The 22,295-nt window shown below is 27.6% G+C and overlaps 1 protein-coding gene and 1 non-coding gene across 3 annotated transcripts in view; one reads left to right on the top strand and one right to left on the bottom strand.

Annotated features, from left to right (window-relative positions):
• Positions 1–1,978: 1,978 nt before the first annotated feature.
• Positions 1,979–22,295, top strand: part of Fas2 (neural cell adhesion molecule fasciclin 2) — an 80,831-nt gene continuing 60,514 nt past the window's right edge. Inside the window, exon 1 of one of the 2 annotated variants that reach the window (XM_074237991.1) lies at positions 1,979–2,413. In XM_074237991.1, the coding sequence (XP_074094092.1) occupies positions 2,353–2,413 (61 nt within the window). In that variant the 5' untranslated portion in view covers positions 1,979–2,352. The remainder of the gene's footprint in view (positions 2,414–22,295) is intronic. The other variant, XM_074238002.1, reaches the window with a different exon arrangement.
• Positions 18,685–18,756, bottom strand: Trnam-cau (transfer RNA methionine (anticodon CAU)). The gene has a single exon. It is a non-coding gene; the product is annotated as a tRNA-Met (tRNA).

Below are 22,295 nucleotides of genomic sequence, written 5' to 3'. Positions count from 1 at the left end.
CCTTAGATGGAAAATTGCTATAATTCTTACTTTTAAATCCTCGTAATCGTAATCGTAATACTAGTTCATGTACTTTTGGGATCAAATCATTTATTTTTAATTCAGTTAAGTGACATCTCTAATTCTCTATGGGTAATGCTGTTTTTAAAATTATATTTTAATGTTACACGTGTTTTTTAACTTACTATCCTTTCTTAGTCATTTGAGGAAATTATTATTTTATATTATGCAAAATATGAACGTTTTATTTTTATAACTTCATATACTATAACTTGGAATTTTATGTATAAATTTTATTATACATTAATCTGTATTCATAAAATGAAATATATTCCTTTTTTTAGCTAATAAATTTCGTTATAATATTATACTAAATTTACTTATTATGATTTAAAAGCTTTTTATAAATGTGATAATTTATAATAAATTTATTTTATTATAATAAATTTAACTGAAAATTTTATAAAAAATATTTTACCGGAAAAATTAATTTTGTTGACTAATATTTATTTGCTATGCGCGCCTAAATTTGAACCAATAATAAATCGTGGCCCGTTTCAAGACTATCATGTATTTTAATTTAGAGGATTATGGCAAAAAAAATTATTCATAAAATGCAATTTCTTAAAAATAATTTTTTTGTTAAAGAAAATAAAAAAATTGTCAAGTGACAGTTAAGTTAAATGGCATGTAATTTTAATTTTATTTAACAAATAAATCTTTTCTGAAAATTTATTCTAAAAAAATTGCATTTATAATTTTTTAACATTTCTAAATGTCAATTTTTTTTTTTTTATTTAATTTTGCCATAATTTATTTGTTAAAAAATTTTTAAAATCAATAAATATCTGCTGAGTTAATTCATGTCGTTAAAGTTAGCCGACGTTCTAAATTTTTTGATTTTTTAAAAATAATTTAATTAAATAATTAAATAATAATTAAAACAAAAATATTTAAAAATTTTTTTGTGATAATTTTTTCAATTAAAAAAAATTCTAAAAATCTTAGTTGTCGGCTAACTTTATTTTCCTAATTAATTCTCAATGAAAATGAAGTTAGCCGACATTTAAAAATTTTTAGAAATTTTTTATTGGAAAAATTTCAATTAAATTATTAAAAAAAAAAAAATTTCACCTGTAAAAAACTTGAAAAACTATAAGTGTAATATTTTAGAAATATCTTTTTAGTTGTAATTTAATTAATAAAAAAAATCAAAAATTTTTCAGACATCTGCTAACTTTACTATACTAAAGTTAGCCGACATTTTTAATTTTTTTGATTTTTTTTTATTAATTAAACAAGAAATAAAAAATATTTTTAAAAAATAGCATTTGTAATTTTTAAAATTATCTACGCGTGAAATTTTTTCTTTTATTTTTTTTTTAAATAACTTTTCAATAAATTAAATTATTAAAGTTTTTAATTGTCGGCTAACTTCATTTTCATCTAACTTCAGTGTTATAATTCTCATAGGTACTTTACTGATAATAATAATAATAAAAAAAAAACCATATGTAATTAATATCAAACTAAAACAATTAGCTAAAATCTTCTTAAAAACTTACCGCCTCGGTGATCTGTTCCGAAAAACCATAGTCATAGTCATAGTTCATAGTATTAACCATCTTACTGTATCTATTAATCAGCAGTAAGTGCATGTAATAGTTAAGTAGTGACTAAACTCTGGCACAGCATAGTCATAGTCATAGTACCAAACAGAGTACTCGACTCTCACATATAAATACACATAAAATCCACAGTGAAACAACCGACAGTCACCAACACACCCTGAAACCAAAAGTAAAAGTAATCATTTACACAGCAGAACTAAACACACATAACAACACAACTGACTAACGTAACATGACATACAAACCAAACCGAACGATGAGGAACGCCGAGACTTGCCGAGCGCGCTGTTGTCCTCGCGCTCGGGTTAAGCGCGTTCCCGAGTACAGTCGGAAATCGGCCAGCGTGACGACAGCATCGAGTCTGCGATCGCTTAAACCTTGAGGCATAAAAACTAAATGTTATTTCATGTTAATTATTCGTGCAAATAGTCTGTTGGTATTAAAATATTATTATTAATATTAAATATTAACCTACCGACATTTTTATGTGTTCAGTAATAAAAATTTTATTTAATTTAAATAAAAAACTAATGATTCATTAGTTAACCGAAAGGACGTAGCTTAAAACAAAAAAAAAAAAAAGAACGTGACAGTGTTTGTTGTGTTTATTCGAAAACTTTTAAAATCGGAAGTGTTGCCGCCTAGACTAATTTATTATTATTAATTTTAATTGTAACAGTTTTTAATTTTAAAAAAGTTTATTTATTTAAAAACGCCAGCAATGGCTAGTTTATCAAGTGGGCGACCAGCGGTCGTTGCAATCCTCATGCTGCTGCATCTAGGTGAGTGATGGCGTCGAGCGTCATTATATATATATATATATATATATATATATATATATATATATATATATATATATATATACAAGTTATAATATTATTATCATTATTATTTTATTCTCGTATTCTTGTACACTTTCTCATATATTTTGTCTCGAGTTATAAAACCGGATTCCAGAGGATACTTACGGCTATCGATAAAACCCGATGATCTTTATCGTGTGAATAAAGACTAAGTTATAATATTACATATTGCACGTACGTGATAATTGATAATACAACGATATGATATGACTGTGTATTGCCATTGTCCCAGTTGATCCAAGGATTATTTTTCACCTATGACGTGTTTTATTTTAACAATGACACTGAAGTTAAGCAGACATTAAAAATTATTTTTAAATTTTATAATTCAATTATTAATGAAAATTAAGTTAGCCGACATTTTAAAATTTTTAGAAATTTTTTTTTTTAAATTTCACTTAAAAAATTTTCACATGTAAAAAACTTGAAAAAATATAAGTGCAATTTTTTATAAATTTTTTCTGTTGTAATTTAATTAATAAAAAAAATTCAAAAATTTTTAGACGTCTGCTAACTTCAGTTTCATAATTATTATAAAAAAAATTTTATTAAAAAATTTCATATGTGAAAATTAATAAAAATTACAAGTGAAAATTTTTAGAATTTTTTAGATTTGTTATTAAAATTTTTAAAATTGACAGCTGACGGCTAACTTCAGCATTATTTAACCGACATTTTGAATTTTTTTTTATTTATTAAATTATGAAAAAATATTTTTGGAAAATTGCATATATAATTTTTAAAATTTTCTACATGTGAAATTTTTTTTTTAATAATTTTTCAATAAAATAAATTAATAAAACTTTTAAATGTCGGCTAACTTAAATTTAATTTTATTTTATATCTTTGTTTAAATTTGAAATAGTGGATTATATTATAATTGATAATAATTGAATTTATAAATTTATTTGGTACGGTCAGTGAGTACATGCAATAAGTATAAATATATGTAGGAAAAAATGCAAGTTGAATTGAATTTTAAAAGAGTTTCGCGCGTCGCGCTTACTTCGTGCTCGAGTTCGTTGCCCGGCGCCGGTTTGAATTTAACCGTCGGGACTTGCTCGGAACTGTACACATTCCAAAGAGGTAGTTTTTAAACATCTGAAAGTCGTTTATATCATTATCCTACATCCCGAGATCGTGATATTAATTTATTAATTATTTTTCTATTAATCTATCAATGATACGAGTGATTAGATCAGTTATCTCTTATCTATTATCGAATTGTTTATTTTGATAATAAAATTTGCTCGCGGCTAGTAATAGTTTAATGTTTTTTTGGTAATTATTTACAAGTGGGTCTATCAATTTTTTTTTTTAATTTTAATATATTTTTTTTTTTGGAAAAATTAACAATTAAAAAAAAAGTTGATTACCACAATTTTAACAAATTTTCAAAAAAAAAAAAAAATTGTAAATTTTTTAAAAAATTGTGATGACCAACTTTTTTTTTTAATTGTTCATTTAAAAAAAAATATATATATATTAAAAACATAAAAAAAAAAAAAGATGAAATAAAAATTTTATCCAAAAAAATGAGAGCCAAAATTTTTTTCAACTTCTGAAAGCAAAAAAGTTATTGAAGCATTAATTTTTCAATATCACTATCATAAATCCACCGTAAAAATTTCTATCAAAATTGGCAGATAAAAATTACGCTTCACGTGCTTGAAATATTTTTTTAAAATCAGATGTCTAATATTCTTCATGTAATTAAAAAATTTCATTTTAAAACATACTATCATTATTATTATCACTATTATTGTTATTATTAATATAAATATTAATTTACCTGCGTGGGAATGTGAATTGTTTATCAGAATCGCAGAAGGAAGTTTATTTCCCGTATTCCCATGAGTTAGTTAAATGTACACTTAAACCCTCGGAATTCGCAGTAGAGTTTTATCTAGTACTGATTTATAAATAATTAATTATGTTATTTATTTAATCTCGTGATTAATAACAAAAATTTATTAATGGAAATAATATTGTAGCAATAGATGGTAAATATATTTATTAAAATCGCTGACACCTGAGCAAACGGTGTTGAGAGCGCACCTGCTTTGCACCGTGCAGAGCCACTTTGTCTCGGTGGGTTAGCCAGTGCAGGAAAGGTTCTCGTGATCTTGCCTGTTGGCCTCTGGTCCAGGGTCAACTGTAACATGCAAAGGGCAGAGGTAAAGGCCCTTTAAGCCAATGAGACTTGAGAAAATTACTTGCTCGGACATTTAAAAACAACATTTTACCGCATGCTCATCCTAATCTGACTTTTCAAGCATTTTTAACTTGTGGGTTTTTTTTTTTTTTTTTTTTCATCCTCGGTGCAGTACTTATACTCAAGAAGACCTGAAATAAACGTTGAATAACTGAACGAAGAGAGCCTCATTTTTTCCTTCTTCAGTTCTCGGTGTAGTGCATTTATACCTGGGCTATTTCAAATGCTTAATACATATTTTCACAGTCAATAAGCAGTGAATTAACTTTTGCCTTTTTTTCTTACAGTTTTGAACTGTTCTAATCGATTATATTCACGGAGGTCCAAGGATTTTTTTTTTAAGGAAATAAGTTGTTGAATATTTAAAAATATTTCATGATTAATAAACTTAACAATTTTTCAGTAAACAGGAAAAAAAAATTTTTTTTTCTGTGTGAAAAAGTGTGTGATAAAAGTTTAGTGCTAATTTATTTAACACAATAGTAAAGTGTTAAATTATTATCACATATTATTTTAAATTTCATCGATGTATTATTTTTGATGAAAAACAAAATTTATGCTAAAGAGTGTAAATAAATAGTACTAATGAAGATAAAATGAACAATTAATTAGATTTTTGTGACATTCAGTATTTAAATTCTTTTTAATAATTTATAAGTTTACTTTGCAAACGCTAAAAGCTTATTAACATTAGTAAAACATTAGTAAAATGTTAACATTAACTACCACTTTGTTTCTTGAAAGTAAAATATTTACCGAAATAAAAGATTTAGATTAATTGTTGTTGAATTCCCATTCAGAACAAATAGATAATTATTTATTAAAATCTACTTAATCTTTCTTAATCGTGAAATAATTTTTACTTAATTCTCGGATGAAAATAAATGTTCAAATTAATATTTTAATGTGTAGAAATTAACAGATTGTTTTTAGAAAATTTTAGCATAATTTTTTTTTTTTTTTTTTTTTTTTTTTTTAAAAACGAAAACGGATTATGTTAATTTTCTGAAAATTTCTCACCGTGTATGGAAATATCTATTTTACGATAAATTACAAAATAAATTTTCCACTATTACATGTGGCAGATGGAGCATAAGTATAGAACGAAATTACGTCCGGGTGCGTCATCTGCGACGCGTACTCACAATTTATAAAATAAAGTAAAGAGTAAAGTCTGTATAAAACTTATTCTTTTAACTGCACTGAGTAATTTAGAAGCTGGGTGTAATAAAGCGTAGTATTTTAAATTGTCTTGGCGTAGAAAACAATAATTACCCTGGTACTGAGTACAGTTTTTCCGACAAAATCCAGAATTAACGGTTAATGGTAGAAAAAAGAACGGCTTGTGCTCGTTAAGATTTTTCTCGAAATGAAATAAATTTAAAATAAAAAAAATGCTTTTATCATTCCGTTGTTGTATTCTGTACAGTAGATGGTATAATAGTTTTCATTTCAGTATTTGTATTTATTTTTTATCCTCCGGAATATCAAATTAACAGAGACATTTGGCCTTTATACTCTCGATTGACGTCTTGAGCACGGAAAATAATAAAAAAATTTATGCTAAGGAGAGCAAAGTTGAATATCTTCTTCATCTTGAGTTCCCGTCGCTGTTGGTCATTTTCATTTTATTTCATTGCACTCTACTACGCTATTCACGCTGCTGGAAATTTTGCAACAACCATGCTCCTGTTTGTAGAGATACACCGTGCCAGTTTGATTTATAAACGAGACATTGTCGGATTACTCCCATCCTCATAATTCTTCTTCTTTTCTTCTCACTGTTTCCAATGAAACTGGAGATCAGCATGAAAATTCACCGTTAAAACAACAACGTTTTACTTTCGAAGATCAACTGCTGCAAATCATTTTCATTATTTTTATAGACGATGCAAGTCTTCTTTTTTTGCATCCGCTTTTTGTTATTGTTGAAAATAAATTGCTCTTTAATAATTTAGTAGTGTTCGACTGGACTCGAGTTCAAATTGCATTTTTTAATAAACTTTTTTAATATTTAATCGATTCGGATGTTTTTTAAATAAATGCCATTTATTATTCATTTATTGAATTGATAAATTCTATTATAAGACTATTCAATTATAAAAAATGGCGATGGCTTTCATTACGAAAATTCATTTGAAAACATGAATAAACATAGATGAGCATCCTGAGAAAGATAATAATTTAATCTTTTAATAAATCAAACATCCAGGCATGTTTGTGTTTCAATATTTTTACTAAAAATTTCCTTAAACTCCGGCCTTTTCACTCGCCAACTAATTAACGTAAACTTACTCAGCATATTGGCATCATATTTTATTCAATTAGTTTGATTTTATTTTGAGTTATTTATTTAAAGTTGACTGTGTCTCATAAATCGCGGATTTTTTGTGTTCTATCTAATTTTTTGTTGTTAATGCAATTAAAATAATTTAATTATTGCTTTTAGCCATTCATTTCGTTTTATATTTTTCCATTTATTATTAATCTAATAATCTGAATTATGAAACTGGTTGAAATTTTTTATGTTTAAAAATAATTTTCAACGCACCAATTTTAATTATTATTGTGTATTAGGAATAATTAATTTTAAAAAATAGTATATAAAGTTACTGTAGCAAATACTCGTTAAATCGACACTAAAATTGACTAACCGACAGCAGAATTAGTTATTACAAATTTATTATCCTTAAAATTCTTGAGGTTGTATTTTTACACAGAAAAAAAATTTTTTTGCACCGAGATAATTTTAAGGAAGACAAAAATTATTTTGGAGCAAGAAGAAATTTTCTTGAGCCAAGAAAATTTACTCTCTAGTCAAAATTTTTTTTTTTTTAGTGTACAAGTTAATTATCAATACTAAAGACCCTTTTCTCCAGCGACTGCTGAAAGATTTGTAACATAATAAACGGGAATGACTTTTAAATTAAATAGTTAGTTTTTGATACAATCAATCAGTCAGCATTACAGCTAATGTTTATATATTTATTTAGTTAAGAGTCAATTCAACGTAACATATTAGTCCTCATATATCCTGAGAGAAGTTTAAAATGTTTTTCTTTCATTTTTCATCCGGCAAAACTTAAAACGCCCTTTTATTATAACGACTTGTCAACGAGTCAAACCCAAACAGATCTCTCTCTAAACTAGTCTAAAACACGTGGCACTTACGAGTTAAGGGAACAAGATATATGTCTCTTATTCAGTCCATACGTATACCGTGTATGTGTGTATTTAATACGTCCATACAGCCTCCATCGTATATAATATATCTGTTCAAGATATTTATGGTATATCTACCCCCCATTGTTTCAGTTTAGTAAGTCCCAGGTCTACTTGAGCTTCAGAGAAACTCTATTAACGAGAAACAAAACAGACCCAAGAAAAAAATAAATAAATTAAGAAGTAACATTTTAAAACAGAGCTAATTTATTATTATTAAGTAATATTAATACATCCGACATCGAAGCAACGGTCTCATGTCTTAGAAGTTGAGTTATTTCTCGTATTTTACTTTTTCTTTCTTAGCTTTGCTTCACTAAGATAGATTTCAAGTCTTTTATCCTTATGAGCTTTATAAATGAACTGAGGATACTGAATAAACTTTGGCCTCTGACTGCCATTCTTACTCTTACGGTTTTTTGTTGGTTGTGTTTTGTATAGGAGTAAGAAATTACGAAAAATGAACAAAGAAAAAAAAACAGATAAATAATATAAAATAAAAAATCTGTATTTGTGATACAATAGAGCTAAGTAATAATAATATAAATAAAAATATGAGAGAGAAACTTTAGTTAAGAAAAATTTCGATGATGACCGGATTGAGTATAAAAGAATTAAATATATAATTTATGAGAATAAGTGAAAAGCATATATATATATACGGTATTATACGGATGGACATATTCTCAAGTTTTACTTGTGTACTGTTGCATTGTTTGGTATTCGACTTGTTTCATGTTAGAAATAAAATGGTTTGCTGTCAGAAATACCACACTGACTTTATGGACAAAGAAACCCAACAGATGAGATTGTATATATATATATATATATATATATATATATATATATATATATATATATATATATATATATATATATATATATATATATATATATACATATTAAATATGTATGGATGTATTCACATAGAAAGAAAAGATAACGCAAAATAGTAAAAAATTTTCGAATAAAAATTCATGAATTTACCCTGGAGATTTTATTGTAATATCTGAGAAAAGTTATTCGATAAAATTTTTGTTTTATTTTTTTCAATTTTTTTTTTTTTATTTTATATTCATTGAAGATTGTGATTTTTATTTATGACTGAATTGGGTAGTCTTTTTTGTATGCCCATTGAGTGTAAAAATAGTGGGTGCGATATAATAGCATAGGATGGATACCAAGAGACTGTGAGAGTGTAAAATCGATCGATATAATATGGATATGAGTGAATAATAATTTGTAAGGTAATTGCACAAGAGAGATGGTAATGAGAGGGTTTTTGCCTGTACTGGACACTAAAAAAAAAATACGTTACGTATTTCGCTTTTCGGACAAACATATATGAGATTCTAGTGGCGCCGTTTAATGACCCGTAACTATTAACTATTTTTTTTTTATTATCTTTTTCCCATTATTTATACTCACTTTTTATCGGACATTGCGTGGGGCAGCGATAGGTACATTATTTATTAAATAATATATCGTCTAATATACCGTAAGAGATAATTTACGGAATGATAAACTACACGGAGAAAAAAGTTTACCTGAATTGAGAAAGTTTTAAGAAAAAAGGAAGTTCTCTTGACCATAAGAATTAAATATTTTTTAAAATAAATAAAAATATTTCCATTCAAGGAAGCTTTCATTGAAAATTATTGATAATTGTTGATATCTATAAATTTGTATTTAATAAAATAATTGTTCAGCTTTTTTGCTACAGAAAAATTCATGAAATTTATGGATGAATATTTTTTCAAGTTTTAATGATTTAATTCAAGCTTGTCGATACAATTTACAACCTTAATTTTTAATTTGGTGTTACGTTGAAAATTATTCAAAAATTTGGTCGTGTCTTACGTCAAATAAATATTAGAACATAAGTAGATTTCATCTGAACAGATTATCGTAAATTAAAATTAATACTAATTTTATTCTACACACTATTCACTAATATTATCAATTAATTTGCTTATGAATAAACAACCGAAATTTGCGATCAATCAACACCATTAGTTAAGATTATAGAAATACATAATTCAATAGAATTTAAACTTATCGTAATTTATTTAACTTACGATGTATTGAAAAAGTATGTAAATATATCAATATTATATTTTACATGAATTCGTTTCTGTTCTGAATAATGTTATGTCCTGTTTTTTTTTCGATCTAGTCAATACCATACCGTTATAATCAAAGAGTTTGAGTACAAAGTACGGATAATCCTTTGATATTTATACGTTATCAATTTGACTTAAATATATTGAAGTATTAATTGAAAGAAGCTTTAAAAGGAAGATATATTTTCAATATTTCATTTTTGTTACCGTCAGTATATCGTACTGGATAGATGTATTCAGTCAAATGAGTAATAAAAATGCTTTCAGCTGTAGAATAGACTAGAATGAAATTTTTATCTTTCGCTTACAATATTTTTTGTATTTTTTTTCTATACACAATCTGTAATAAAAAAATATCCATGTATATAACGAACCAATTACCAAAGTGAATTTCGCTTAGATTAATATCCCTCTACATACGTTTTTTTTTTTTTTTTTATTTTTTCCGATGGGCTAAATTGTTCCGAAAGTTTTTTCGCTCAAAAAATTTCTATTTAAAATGAAACTATATTTGAATTTTTTTCGCGCGAATGAATAAAGTATTACAGCAGAGGTCTTAAAATACGCCCGGGTGTTTAAACTTGTTTCAGCTTTTCACCTCTCGTTACCGTAGTACTGTAATACTGTAATATTGTAGTCTGTCGAGTGACAATACTGAAATCGTTTTAGGTTTTAGTAAAAGAGTTTCACTTGGCTAGTTGTTCGTTTCATTCTACCGCTTACGGTGTTTTTTCTCACTTTACTCTCTGTACAAGTCAAGTACTTACTCTTTTTTTTTTTCTTTTTTTAAATTTACTTTTTGCTCTGTTGAATCTACCTACTATTCCTTCTCGGTGTCTTTCCAACAGTCATAACTTTAGCATTCCGCTAGTCGTGACTTTGTGACCACGGGATACTTCTTTGTCCCTTGAATAACCAAGCCACGAATTTTTATGAGTTCACCGAAGTCCATAGACGTAAACTAGATTTTTGTTTTATTTTCGTTTCATTATTATAAACTTTATTTTTATTCCCACCATTTTCTGTGGCGGGCTTTAGTCAAAACGAATAATAGTGTGGATATTTGTTAATTTTACTAATTAGTTTTCTCAACTGTTAAGTTGTTAATTTTTTTTTTATTATTTTAAACAACAATAATTAACTTTTACTCCTGCTTTTCAAATTTAAAACTTGTTTTTATATTCCTTCGAAGAATTGTTAATAAATAAATCATTTTTAAAAACTCTTTTACAGATTTCATTAGTATTTTATTATTTCCGTGTAAAATTCATAATACAATGCTTCAAAATTACGTGTTGTTTATATTATTAAGTTGACAGTTCTAAATTTAGTTGTTAGAAATGAGTGTTATTTAATATGCGTATCATTAGTTTTGACTTTAATGTTAAACTTTTCAAGATGTTTATATCTTGGCTCTAAGAATCAGGTTTATTTTCAAGCTTTTGTAAATATTTCACCTTAACAAATTTATGATCTCTGAAAAAAATTTTTCTTTATTAATTTTTTTTTTTCGAAAAATTCAAAAAAAAATTTTTTTTTTTATTTTTCTATCTTTTTTAAACTAAAAAAAAAATTTTCAAATAAATTTTCAATTTTGTAAATTTTTTGATTTTTTTCTAAATTTCTACATACAAAAAAATTTCTTGCGCCAAAAAAATTTTAAGGAAAACAAAAATTATTTTAGAGCAAGAAAAAAATTTTTTGGCTCAAGAAATTTGGACTTTATTCAAGAAATTTTCAATCTTCCTTAATATTTTCTCGAGCCAAAAAAATTTACACTCAAGAATTTTTTTTTTTTTTAGTGTAACTTTCAAAATTTTTATATTAAAAAATTATTATTTAAAGTTTTAAATGAACAATGTTTTTAATTCCATAAATTTCTTCTCAGTAAAATTAAGATTTCCTACAACTCTGAAGCAAAGTCTCTCGAGTATATAATTACTGTTTCGTAAATGAAACTTTTAGCTCTAGACGAAATCCGAGTCAATATAAAAATATCATATTCATATCAAACATTAAAGAAATTAATAAAAAATGAAACAAAGTTTTTGTTATCAAAAAATTAAAATGACTGATAGCATTAATTTGACAGAAGGTATACACTAAATACGATATATAAACTAAACATCCATGTCTATCTTATCACCCGAACACGTTATCAAAGCACGTCAATACTATCGCGATCTGTTGATCAATGGCTACGAGAATACTAGTGTTATACAAAGAGATAGGATTACTCGGTATTCTCACGTTCACTCGGTATTTACGCCAACGCATAACCGTGAATTACCTCTGCACATAATACATATGCGCATCTATAAACGTATTGTACGTATGGTAGCTTACTGGCTTGCTTTAAACTCCACCTTGTGCAGTATATACCGTAACCGTAGTTATATTTTACATTATATAGCGTACACTAAATACAATCTGGTATTTTCAAGGTAGGCGTGAGCACATAAATATTACCTCGTACACTGATGACATGTCAGCCAGTTTCATATGTGTCTCTCTTTCATATTTTTAATATTAAAAAATCTACCTATGCAAATACATCGCGAATATTCCAGTCGTTATTTACTGGCGCAGTTTGTTATGCATTCGTATCTTGAGACAAGGGCTTTTAAATATTCGATACGATACATAATCCAAATACCCGCGTGCTATACCGTATACATTTTTTGTCCTAATAGATCACCAGCCTGTCAGAGTTAATGACGTCACTTGATGCTCGAGACTAACTAGATATTCTTCTTCCCTTTCTCCTTTCTTCTTTTCTTACTTTTTTTTTTCTCCTTACATTATTATACAGTATTTTGTCTTGAACTGCAGCTCTTGAGGCAAATTAAACTCACGCCCACCCACAGAAACCGTCCAAGGGTCCGTGAATACTTGAATTATTAAAATAACACCCGTTTGTTTCACTCTATAATTCGACAACAACTCTCTGCCCTGTCTATGTCTCTGTTATATTAATCATGGAATCTCAAGAGCAGTCTCAAGGAATCATTCAATCTGGCCTGCATCATTTCATCTTTAACAAGTAGTACCATCTCTTTCTATAAAACCTTTGGATTATAGATGTATACATCTTTAGCTTTTGATGTCTTTGCTTTAAAACTCGAGCATTTCTCAATTGCACTTGAAAATTCAGTCAATTTACTACCAATTGACTCAACTCTCGTATAAATAAATAAATAATTACAATTACCCGGTCTCTTCACTCGATTATCTTCAACAATTAATCCCAAAGCCAAGTTCTTTTCTACTTTATCTGTCGTACCGAGTTGAGAATTTAAATGCGACATATGGGAATTTAAAAATAAAAAAAAAATAATCCATATTTTATAAGACCTTAACAACAAAACCGGTGATACCGAATGGAGTGGAATTATAAGGTAAAAAATAAGATAATACGGCCCAGGACAACGTCAGCCCAAGTTTGGATGAGAAAAATAACCAAAGACCATTTTGTGATGGTTTTACGTAGAACCTGTTCGATATATATGTTGTACACATTTCCAAAAAGGGTACCTGATGCTACTCAACTTCCCTCTCATCTTTGTCTTGTTCAGTTTCTGCCTCTACATTATTGTAGTAGTTGAGCACCTGTATGTATTATATTGAACCCACACACACTGACTCATCAGACTCAAACAGACAAAAGGGGCCCACTTGTTCGGCTTTTTAACCGACCACCACCTTATGGTCTATATCCGAAATTAAAATGAACAGATAATCACCACATTCGGATTATATTTCTGGGTGTTCTTCTTATTTACGTTTTTTTAACTACCATATTTTCGGTAAATTTCCGGCTGTTAAATTAATAATAAACTTTTTAGCTCAGAACAATAAACAAGTTCACTGAATTGAGACTTGTTTATTGAATATTTAAACGTTCCAATGGATTTTATGCTTGACTAGTTTTCGTGGGCATAGTTTGTTATTGTATTTTAACTGTATACTGTACTCAACTGTGTGTAGTGATTGTATTTAAGATTGCTCGGACCGTTGACGCCTCACCCTTACATTACGGGTTTTTTTTTCTTTCATCTCTTTAATTTGAGCCTCCAGGAGTGACGTCATTAGTTTGTCTAGGTGTGTGTGTGTGTGTGTGTGTGTGGACCCTTTGGTTTCTCATGATCGTTAAGCCGCGAGGTCAGGCGTATCTTCCCTCCTTTTATCCCTTGGTCTTCTCTCCAGAAGTACGTTCTACACCCACTACTCACTTCCGTTAGGTTCGTTTTCGCGCGAATTGGATTAGACCAACCTTATACTTTCTTGAACTTTTTTTATTTGTTTTTGATCATTCGTGTACTCAAAAAAAAATAATCTTGGCTCAAGAAAATTATTCTCGTTTCCAAAAAATTTTGAGAAAAACGCACAGAAAGAAAAATTTCTTGGCTAGAAAACAAAATTCTTGGCTCAAATAAATTTTCTTGGATCAAGGTACTTATTTTTTAAAGCAAGAGTATTAATTTTATTGAAATAAATAAAATTTCTTGTCAAAAAAAATTTTTTTTTCGCTCAAAAAAATAATTAGGAAGAAAAAATTTTTTTTTGACTCAAATGAACTTTTTTTTCTGTACGATAAATATTTTAATTCACTAAAATACTTTTTTAATACTGAATATTTTATTTTAAAAAATTCGTAAGTTCAGAGAATAATTTTTTAATTTATGAATTCTTAAACTTTTAAATAAAAACATATTTTTGTTTTAGTTTTAAAATAAATTATTTTCTAATAAACAAACTAATTTCTTAATTCAAGTTTTATAATACTAATAATTAAAAAAAAAAATTTTGAATTAAGTAAATTAGTTTTTTTAGTCCAAAAAAAAAAATTTCAAAGACTAAAATGTTCTTGATTTAATTCAACCAATTTTTTTTTTTAATTTCCATTACTATTTGAACGGTATAATACTTTACGAAAAAACTCATGTCCCGAGTTAAGGGGAGAGGCTATAACGTGTGATGAGATAGCAGTAACATAAAAGAGTACGTAAAGTTACCAGATTCACTAACTTGTGATTTATCTTCTGTTCCTTTTTTTATTTTCTAATACCTTTTAGTTTGTACTTGATATTATATTGGCATTCTACAGTACGTTACTACTCTAGAACTACAACTAGAAAGATTGAGATTCATTCAACCGTGAGCTTGTTAAAAAGTTCATGCTTCTATTGAGTTTCAGTTACTTCAAACAGTTATCCCATCTGATATATTTGTTATTATTTAGATCATTGAGATTTAATATTAGAACATTAAAAAAAAACTATTTTTGCCAATGTAAAATTGGTAATTTTTTTGTGCTTGCTTTACGGGGTCTTGATTGCGTTAAACTTAATAAAATAGTTAATTTCTCGAGTATGTAGTAAGTGGAATAATAATTGAAGCTCAGGAGCGAGCACGCGAGCTATGAAGTATATATGATTCAATTATAATTATAATCTTATAATAATAACTAAGAAAATACTCGAAAATGAATATTCTTGGGAGCGTAACTCCGCATCACTTCCGCGTCATTTAAGAATCATTAATTTACAAATTTGAAATTATTCAAGTGAATATATAGGAATTTTATTAAAGAAAAATTCTATTAAATTTATTTAATTAATCACTATAGCAAATTAAATTCATATCAACGCGAGCAAATATCCGAGATATATGATATTGTGTTACAAATACTCATTTGATAAATAAATTCCTTTAATATTAACAGCGAGTGTACGATTTCTGTGAAAAAAAAAAATTTTTTTTAAGCTTGTAAATATTTAAAAAAATAATTAAACGCTTGAATCATCGAAAATATATTTAATTGCCTACGATAATTATATCTATGATTGAGAACTGCAAATATTTTTTATTAATGCGATTAAATATTTGACAGGTTGATTTACATCATTTGTAACACAAGTGATAAGTACTGAATCATTTAACGTGTACATAATAAAATAATAATAACAATACGTGTCATGTGATCAGATAAATTATAATGTCAACATATTATTATAAATATCTTGATAAGCTGAAACTTCATATAATACTGATAGTTATATATCAATAATAACCTAGACAATTAAATTTATAGCGCTATATATAATAATGATCCGTTGAATATACATATAAATGTCTGTCTCATTTACTGTCTGCTTTCAACTAGCATTAACGGATGCGAAAATTGCGACACACCGCACATAGTAACGATGGTTTGTCTATATATTCATTATATATATAATATATATAGAGAAAGCTCTCGAGTTAGAATTTCAAAATGCCTATCTTTGTCCGACTACCAGAAAAGCTACTGCATGTTGTTTACAAATGTATATATGCATTTATCTGTTGTATGTGCATATATAAATTTATATAAATGTATGTATGAACCTTTATACATACACATATATCTATGTACATTTAAGTTTCACGCGTGTCCAGTTAGCCACTACGGATTCCGCGGTTTAAGCCGATTAATGATTATCAAACTAACCGACAATTTACGGGGGATTTGTAATTATCGAATTTTGTCTCAACTTGTTCCGTGAGTTTGGGATTTAAATCTGATGGATTAGTGTAGGCCGATGTTTGTCTTGTTAATATGTTTTATATCATTTAGCTATTTGATTTTTTTTTATTTTGAGTTTTATCGTATAAAGTTTAGTTATTTTACATACATAGAAATTTTTTAAAATTTTGCGATTTAAAAATGTGAAAATAATTATTAAATTGCGATTATTTTTTAATTTTTTTTGTACAATTATAAATCCAGCTTTAATATACATTATTCATTTTTTTTAAACTTACTTTATTTTATGAGTAAATTTATCGACTATTTATAATTGAAAATAGATAATGTTGGACATTAATTTAATTATAAATATTTTTTACATGAATTGATGTAACAAAATGAATAACTAGAACTAGTATAGCTTCCTTGCTCATAAGGCATGGAATAACTTCATACTGGCTATAGAGCTGCGATTGTTAACTATTAATGTTGGTAATTATTCTTGTGTAAAACCCCAATGGGATTTAAACGGCAGAGCGTAGAAACAGTTTTTACTTAGCAATTTAATTGCTATGTTTTATTCGTTATCTAAGATAATTTAATTAAAAAGTTTCCTTGATCGAATCTGATATTTAAGTGCAGAAATAAATTTTTTTTTGGTGAATTTTTATAGTTGGAAAGTACATAATTAATTAATTAATCAATTAAAATAGTAAGAAATCAAGTGAAAATATTCAAAGTGTGTGTAACATTAAATGTAAATATTTTTCTCATTGATTTCGTGGAATGCAAATAGAGTATAATAATGTACAATAAAGAGGATGTTTATGTCGGCACGCGACAGTTTCCGGCTGTTGGTGAACGATCACAAGCGGATGGGTATTGATAGTCCATGAGAAGAATCGAGAGATGTACCGTAGACAGTAGAGAGTTCTGGTGAGGACGTGAATTTACGATGGAATAATAATAAAATATAATAATAAAGAATAAGCAAAATGGTGCAGCAGGTGAAAGAGAAAGACATTTATTTATTTGGCTCTCAAGACATCTTGTGAGTCGTCTGCTTGTCTGGCTTTTCTCACAGCTCTCTCTACTGGTATCGCCAAGAGATGAAATGCACGCCAGCCAGCAAATTCGAACCATTTTACATTTTAAAATTCTTTTTATTCTTGTCCTCGTGCTCCAGTATTTTATTTTATTATTTTTATTTCTGGGAATTCGCAACTTGAGAAAGCGGCGTAACATCGGGGACCCTTTGGAAAGTCGTAAGGATGCGAAATGGCGACGGGAAAATCCGTGAAAAATTGCCAAGTTGCCGTTATTCCGCTTGAGTTAGAGAAAAATCCCAATGCTGAACGATTTATATGCTCCGAGGGAGAAGAAGGTCGATTTTAAATGGGCTCAAAAGAAAATACTGAGATAAAATAAATAGGAGAGACGATTATCTATTGATAAAAATATCTGAATCGATAGTTTTTATTTTATCTCAAAGAAAAGAAAAAAATTAAAACAGAATAAATGAAAAAAAAATTAAAGTTGAAACATAATATACGTCACATGAAATTTTCAATATAAATTCGTATCTGACCGTTGTAATAAGCTCAAATATAATCTGCTTCGCAGACGCAAAAAAAAAAAAAATAATTACGATGATTATAATAAGATGATGATAGAACAAAAATCATGAGCATTCGTCTGGAAAGTTGATCTACTTAGATGAAATCTTATACAAATTATCTTATCGTTACTCTTTGAAGTATAGTCATGACTGTATTATTAAATTAATATTTAAATTAAAAAAGGTTCACCAAGAGTATGGACCTCTTCTCTTTATTCTATACCCAAGATATTATTTAATAAATTTCATCAAAGATATTATACTTATTATCTCAATAGAAATTTTATTAGTTTCACTAATTAAAATTTCCGTACTTTTGTGTAATTCCAACATTACCAAGATTTAGTATATTTCATGATTTTACTCTCTTGGAAAATGAAAATAATGATTTAAAAAAACGTTTAAACATCAATATAAGTTTAATTCGTACATATAAAATCAAATAGTAAAGACTTAAAGTAATTTCAATGGTTTTATATTCACTGGAGAAAAAAAAATAACTAGCAGAGCGTGGTTTCGATCCACGGACCTCTGGGTTATGGGCCCAGCACGCTTCCACTGCGCCACTCTGCTCTTAACTTGGACATTGCGTTAATAATTCTGTTTTGAATTCATAAGTCAACATTGTTTGGTTGATAAAATATTTCATATTTATCGGTACTTTGTCTTGCAATAATAAAGCCATTGAAAAGGTTTGAGCCGAACTATCAAGTCACGAAATGGTTGGAATTTTTTTTGCATTAATAATTCTTAATGGTATGATTAATATTCATTATTATAATTTTAATGACTTACAAGTTTATTTATTCAAAAAAAATAATGAAATAACTTATTTATTATTCATGAGCACGATCAAAAAAAAAATTAATGATGCACACTTTTTTGGTAGTTGACATACAGCTGTATATTTATTTCTGCAATATAATACTTTTATTTTTATCGGAATTACTGATTTTCAAAGTCATAGAATAATTTTTCCCATAAATATAAAAATAAGTGGAAGCCTGACTTGATAAAATTTAGTAAACGCAATTAATCATGCGACTGATGTCCCTGACGAGACTTTTTCTGTCTATTCTACTAGCTCCCTGTCGAATACAAGGGCTTAAAGAAAAAGATAAAGCATAGATGGGCCGCAGGACGAATCCATAATTAATGATGGTCCCTCTACAGACAGGATCGATTCAGATGATTTATTTACACTCGGGCCACAAATATTTACTCACCGAAAGGGTTAGTTTATACACTGTGGGGGTTGGAGATCCCGGATAAAAAAAGAAATAAACATAAAGTGAGTGAGTGAATGCGTAAGTGAGGCTGATAATGCGAATAGGAAAAAAGCGGATTCGAGTATAGAAGGGACGATAAAGCCAGAACCTGGAAGCTGGAAATAAAAGGATGACTTATTGTAATTAATAGCTTTCGTCATCTGGAGGCAGAGGCTCGCCAGTCATTTTTGCTGAATGGGCTTTAATTCAGGTGGGGCCAGCCTCGCCATGAATAGGACCTTAATTCGTGTGCTTCCCATCATGCATAACACCCTCTTGCTCTGGATACATCTTCCAAGTATGGAGAAGGACCATGCGTTACTCTCACAGACCACCGACAGACTTGTATCACATGTACACCGAAATCGAACGATCCAGTCATCGTGTGTGTAAAGTTCACGAACTTTCTTGTATACATAACATCAGATGAGCAGCAGTTGATGTAAATTTTATTTACATTTACCCTCGGTGCAACTCACGAGCTTTTAATTCTCCTTGCTTATAAAAATTTCCGGCAGACACGTGTCGCTAAATGATGCTATAATTACTCAGCGATTGAAATGTTTATATCGCCGTGACTGAATGTTTCAAAATAATATTTAAATATTTATCTTCTTTATTATTGATTTTTTTTTCTCAAAAATATTTTCATTTCATTTTCTTCCAGTGCATCCAAACCTTGCAAAATTTAATATCTTTAATGTCTTGTTTGTCCAGTAAAAGCTGTCTTTAATCAATATCATAAATGTAATTTATAAATGTCAAGTCGCTTAGATTTTTGTGTTTGTCTTTTCTAAAGACACATTATCATGATGGTTAAAATTAATCTTAATAATGATTGAAGGACGTTACTAGTTCCTCTTCGCTTATTCAATAAATATTTAAGTATAATTATATTAATGGTTATTTTGACTTCCTAATTTTTTAAAATGAATGATGGATCAACGTCCAACTCAATTCGTATTTTTATAAGTCCCTATTTATCAGGATGTAGCTTCATGTCACTGCTGTGTATGTTCATAAGGGTTGATTTTGATAGATTACACGTAATGATAATAGATTGTAAGTTTCGTTTATGTATTTGTTGTGCTTCAACATTGTTATTATTTTTTCAACTTTTTTTTTTTTTTTTTTTTTTTTTTTTTTTTTTTTTTTTTAAATAATAACTAGCAACCTTGCAGTCACTATGTGACTTGTGAACTATAAATAAATAAAATTTTGCTTTATTAAATAATGACTTTTGTTACATTGTACTGTATTTTCTTAAATATTGACATTTTTAAAAATATAAGCTCATCCCGATGTTACACTCATCAAGAGCTTTCATTTGAGTACCCACATACATTTTGATATATTTTTCATATATACATATATATAAAATATATAAATATATGAAAAATTGATGTGCGTACTCAAATGAAAGGTCTTGATGTGTGTAACACTGGGATGAGCTTATATTTTTAAAAATGTCAATAGTTCACAAGATACAAGGTCATTTCTTAATTATATATCTAGAGATAAAGCATTTTAGAATGCAGCCTAAATACTTATCATCGTAAATTGACTATATCCATTTTATAATATAAATACACTGGTCACAAAATTTTGCTTACTCTTTTAATAATATAGATTAACTTTGCCTCACATTATTACAATTTGTCGATGATTAAAAAAATAACAGATGAATATATAGTAATGAATAATAATTGAAATAGTTGATAATAATGTCAGTCAACGATTATCTTTCAAAGAAGCTTTCCATTCTGATTAGCGTATATATTCCACTTCCTTAATGTTTATCACGAGAAAAGTTTAAAAGTAAATGCCACACCTTATTTTACTAGTTCACCGTAGTATCTCAGGGTCTGAGTAGTTTTGTTACTCCAATGAATAATCGGGGAAAGTTTGAAAGTTAATTGCTTTTCTGCATTATACTGCTTCTTCTATACTTATATATTATACACTTCAGTTTTAGATTATCGCCCGGAAAGGTGTACTATAGCGAAAGCGTGCGAATTACTCCGATACCTAACTGAGAATTTGATAATTTTTTTAATTTTATATTTTATACTTACCATATAATTTTATTTTATTTGGTATCTATCTTCTTTATAACCTCGTTCGCCTTAAAAAAACTTAGTTTATTTATTCATTAGTCTAACAATTATTTATTTTAAATTTCTAAACACTTTAGCTCATATATTATTAATATTTTTTGTTTAATTAACATTTAAAACAACTTTTCAATGATTACCATGCAAATTTATTTTTTTATTGGCTTACAATATTATTTTTATCTTCTCATTATGTTCAATTAGAAAGAAAAAAAAGCTAGCCAGGGAAATTTTAATTAAAACACGTCGTTTTGATATATTATATTATATACTGATTTAATTAATATAAAATCAATAAAAAAATTAAAATTAAAATTTTCATAGTAGTCAAAAAAGAAAGGTTGTAAATAAAAAAATTTATTTACAAGTAAATCGAATTCTATCAACGCTTATTTAGAAACTTTTTATTGATTCAAAAAAAATATCGTCCTGTTTTTTTTGTATGATTGATTTCTAAGGCTTCATTGGAACGTCAAGTCTATTCACACCCTATCATTTTTCATCCCTTGTAAGTCTTCATCGTGACTCAACAATAGCGTTCATTTTTGACTGCGAAACCTCTATATGTAAATTGTATCTAAGAAAAGGACTTTACATCACTCCTTCAAAGTCTTTCATTTGGTTGTCCAATCTAAAATGTATGATAACGCTCACATATTTATATGTATCAAAGTGTATACGTAGTCCACTATTCTACAGTAGTATATACTCGAAACAATTTCAGTGGCTG

This window comes from Cotesia typhae, unplaced genomic scaffold, assembly GCF_013202065.1.
Source record: "Cotesia typhae breed Kobodo isofemale line unplaced genomic scaffold, CoteBio_Ctyphae contig_11, whole genome shotgun sequence".
Lineage (NCBI taxonomy): Eukaryota > Metazoa > Arthropoda > Insecta > Hymenoptera > Braconidae > Cotesia > Cotesia typhae.
The sequence above is the reverse complement of the archived record's forward strand: the minus strand, read 5'-3'. Positions and strand labels throughout refer to the sequence as shown.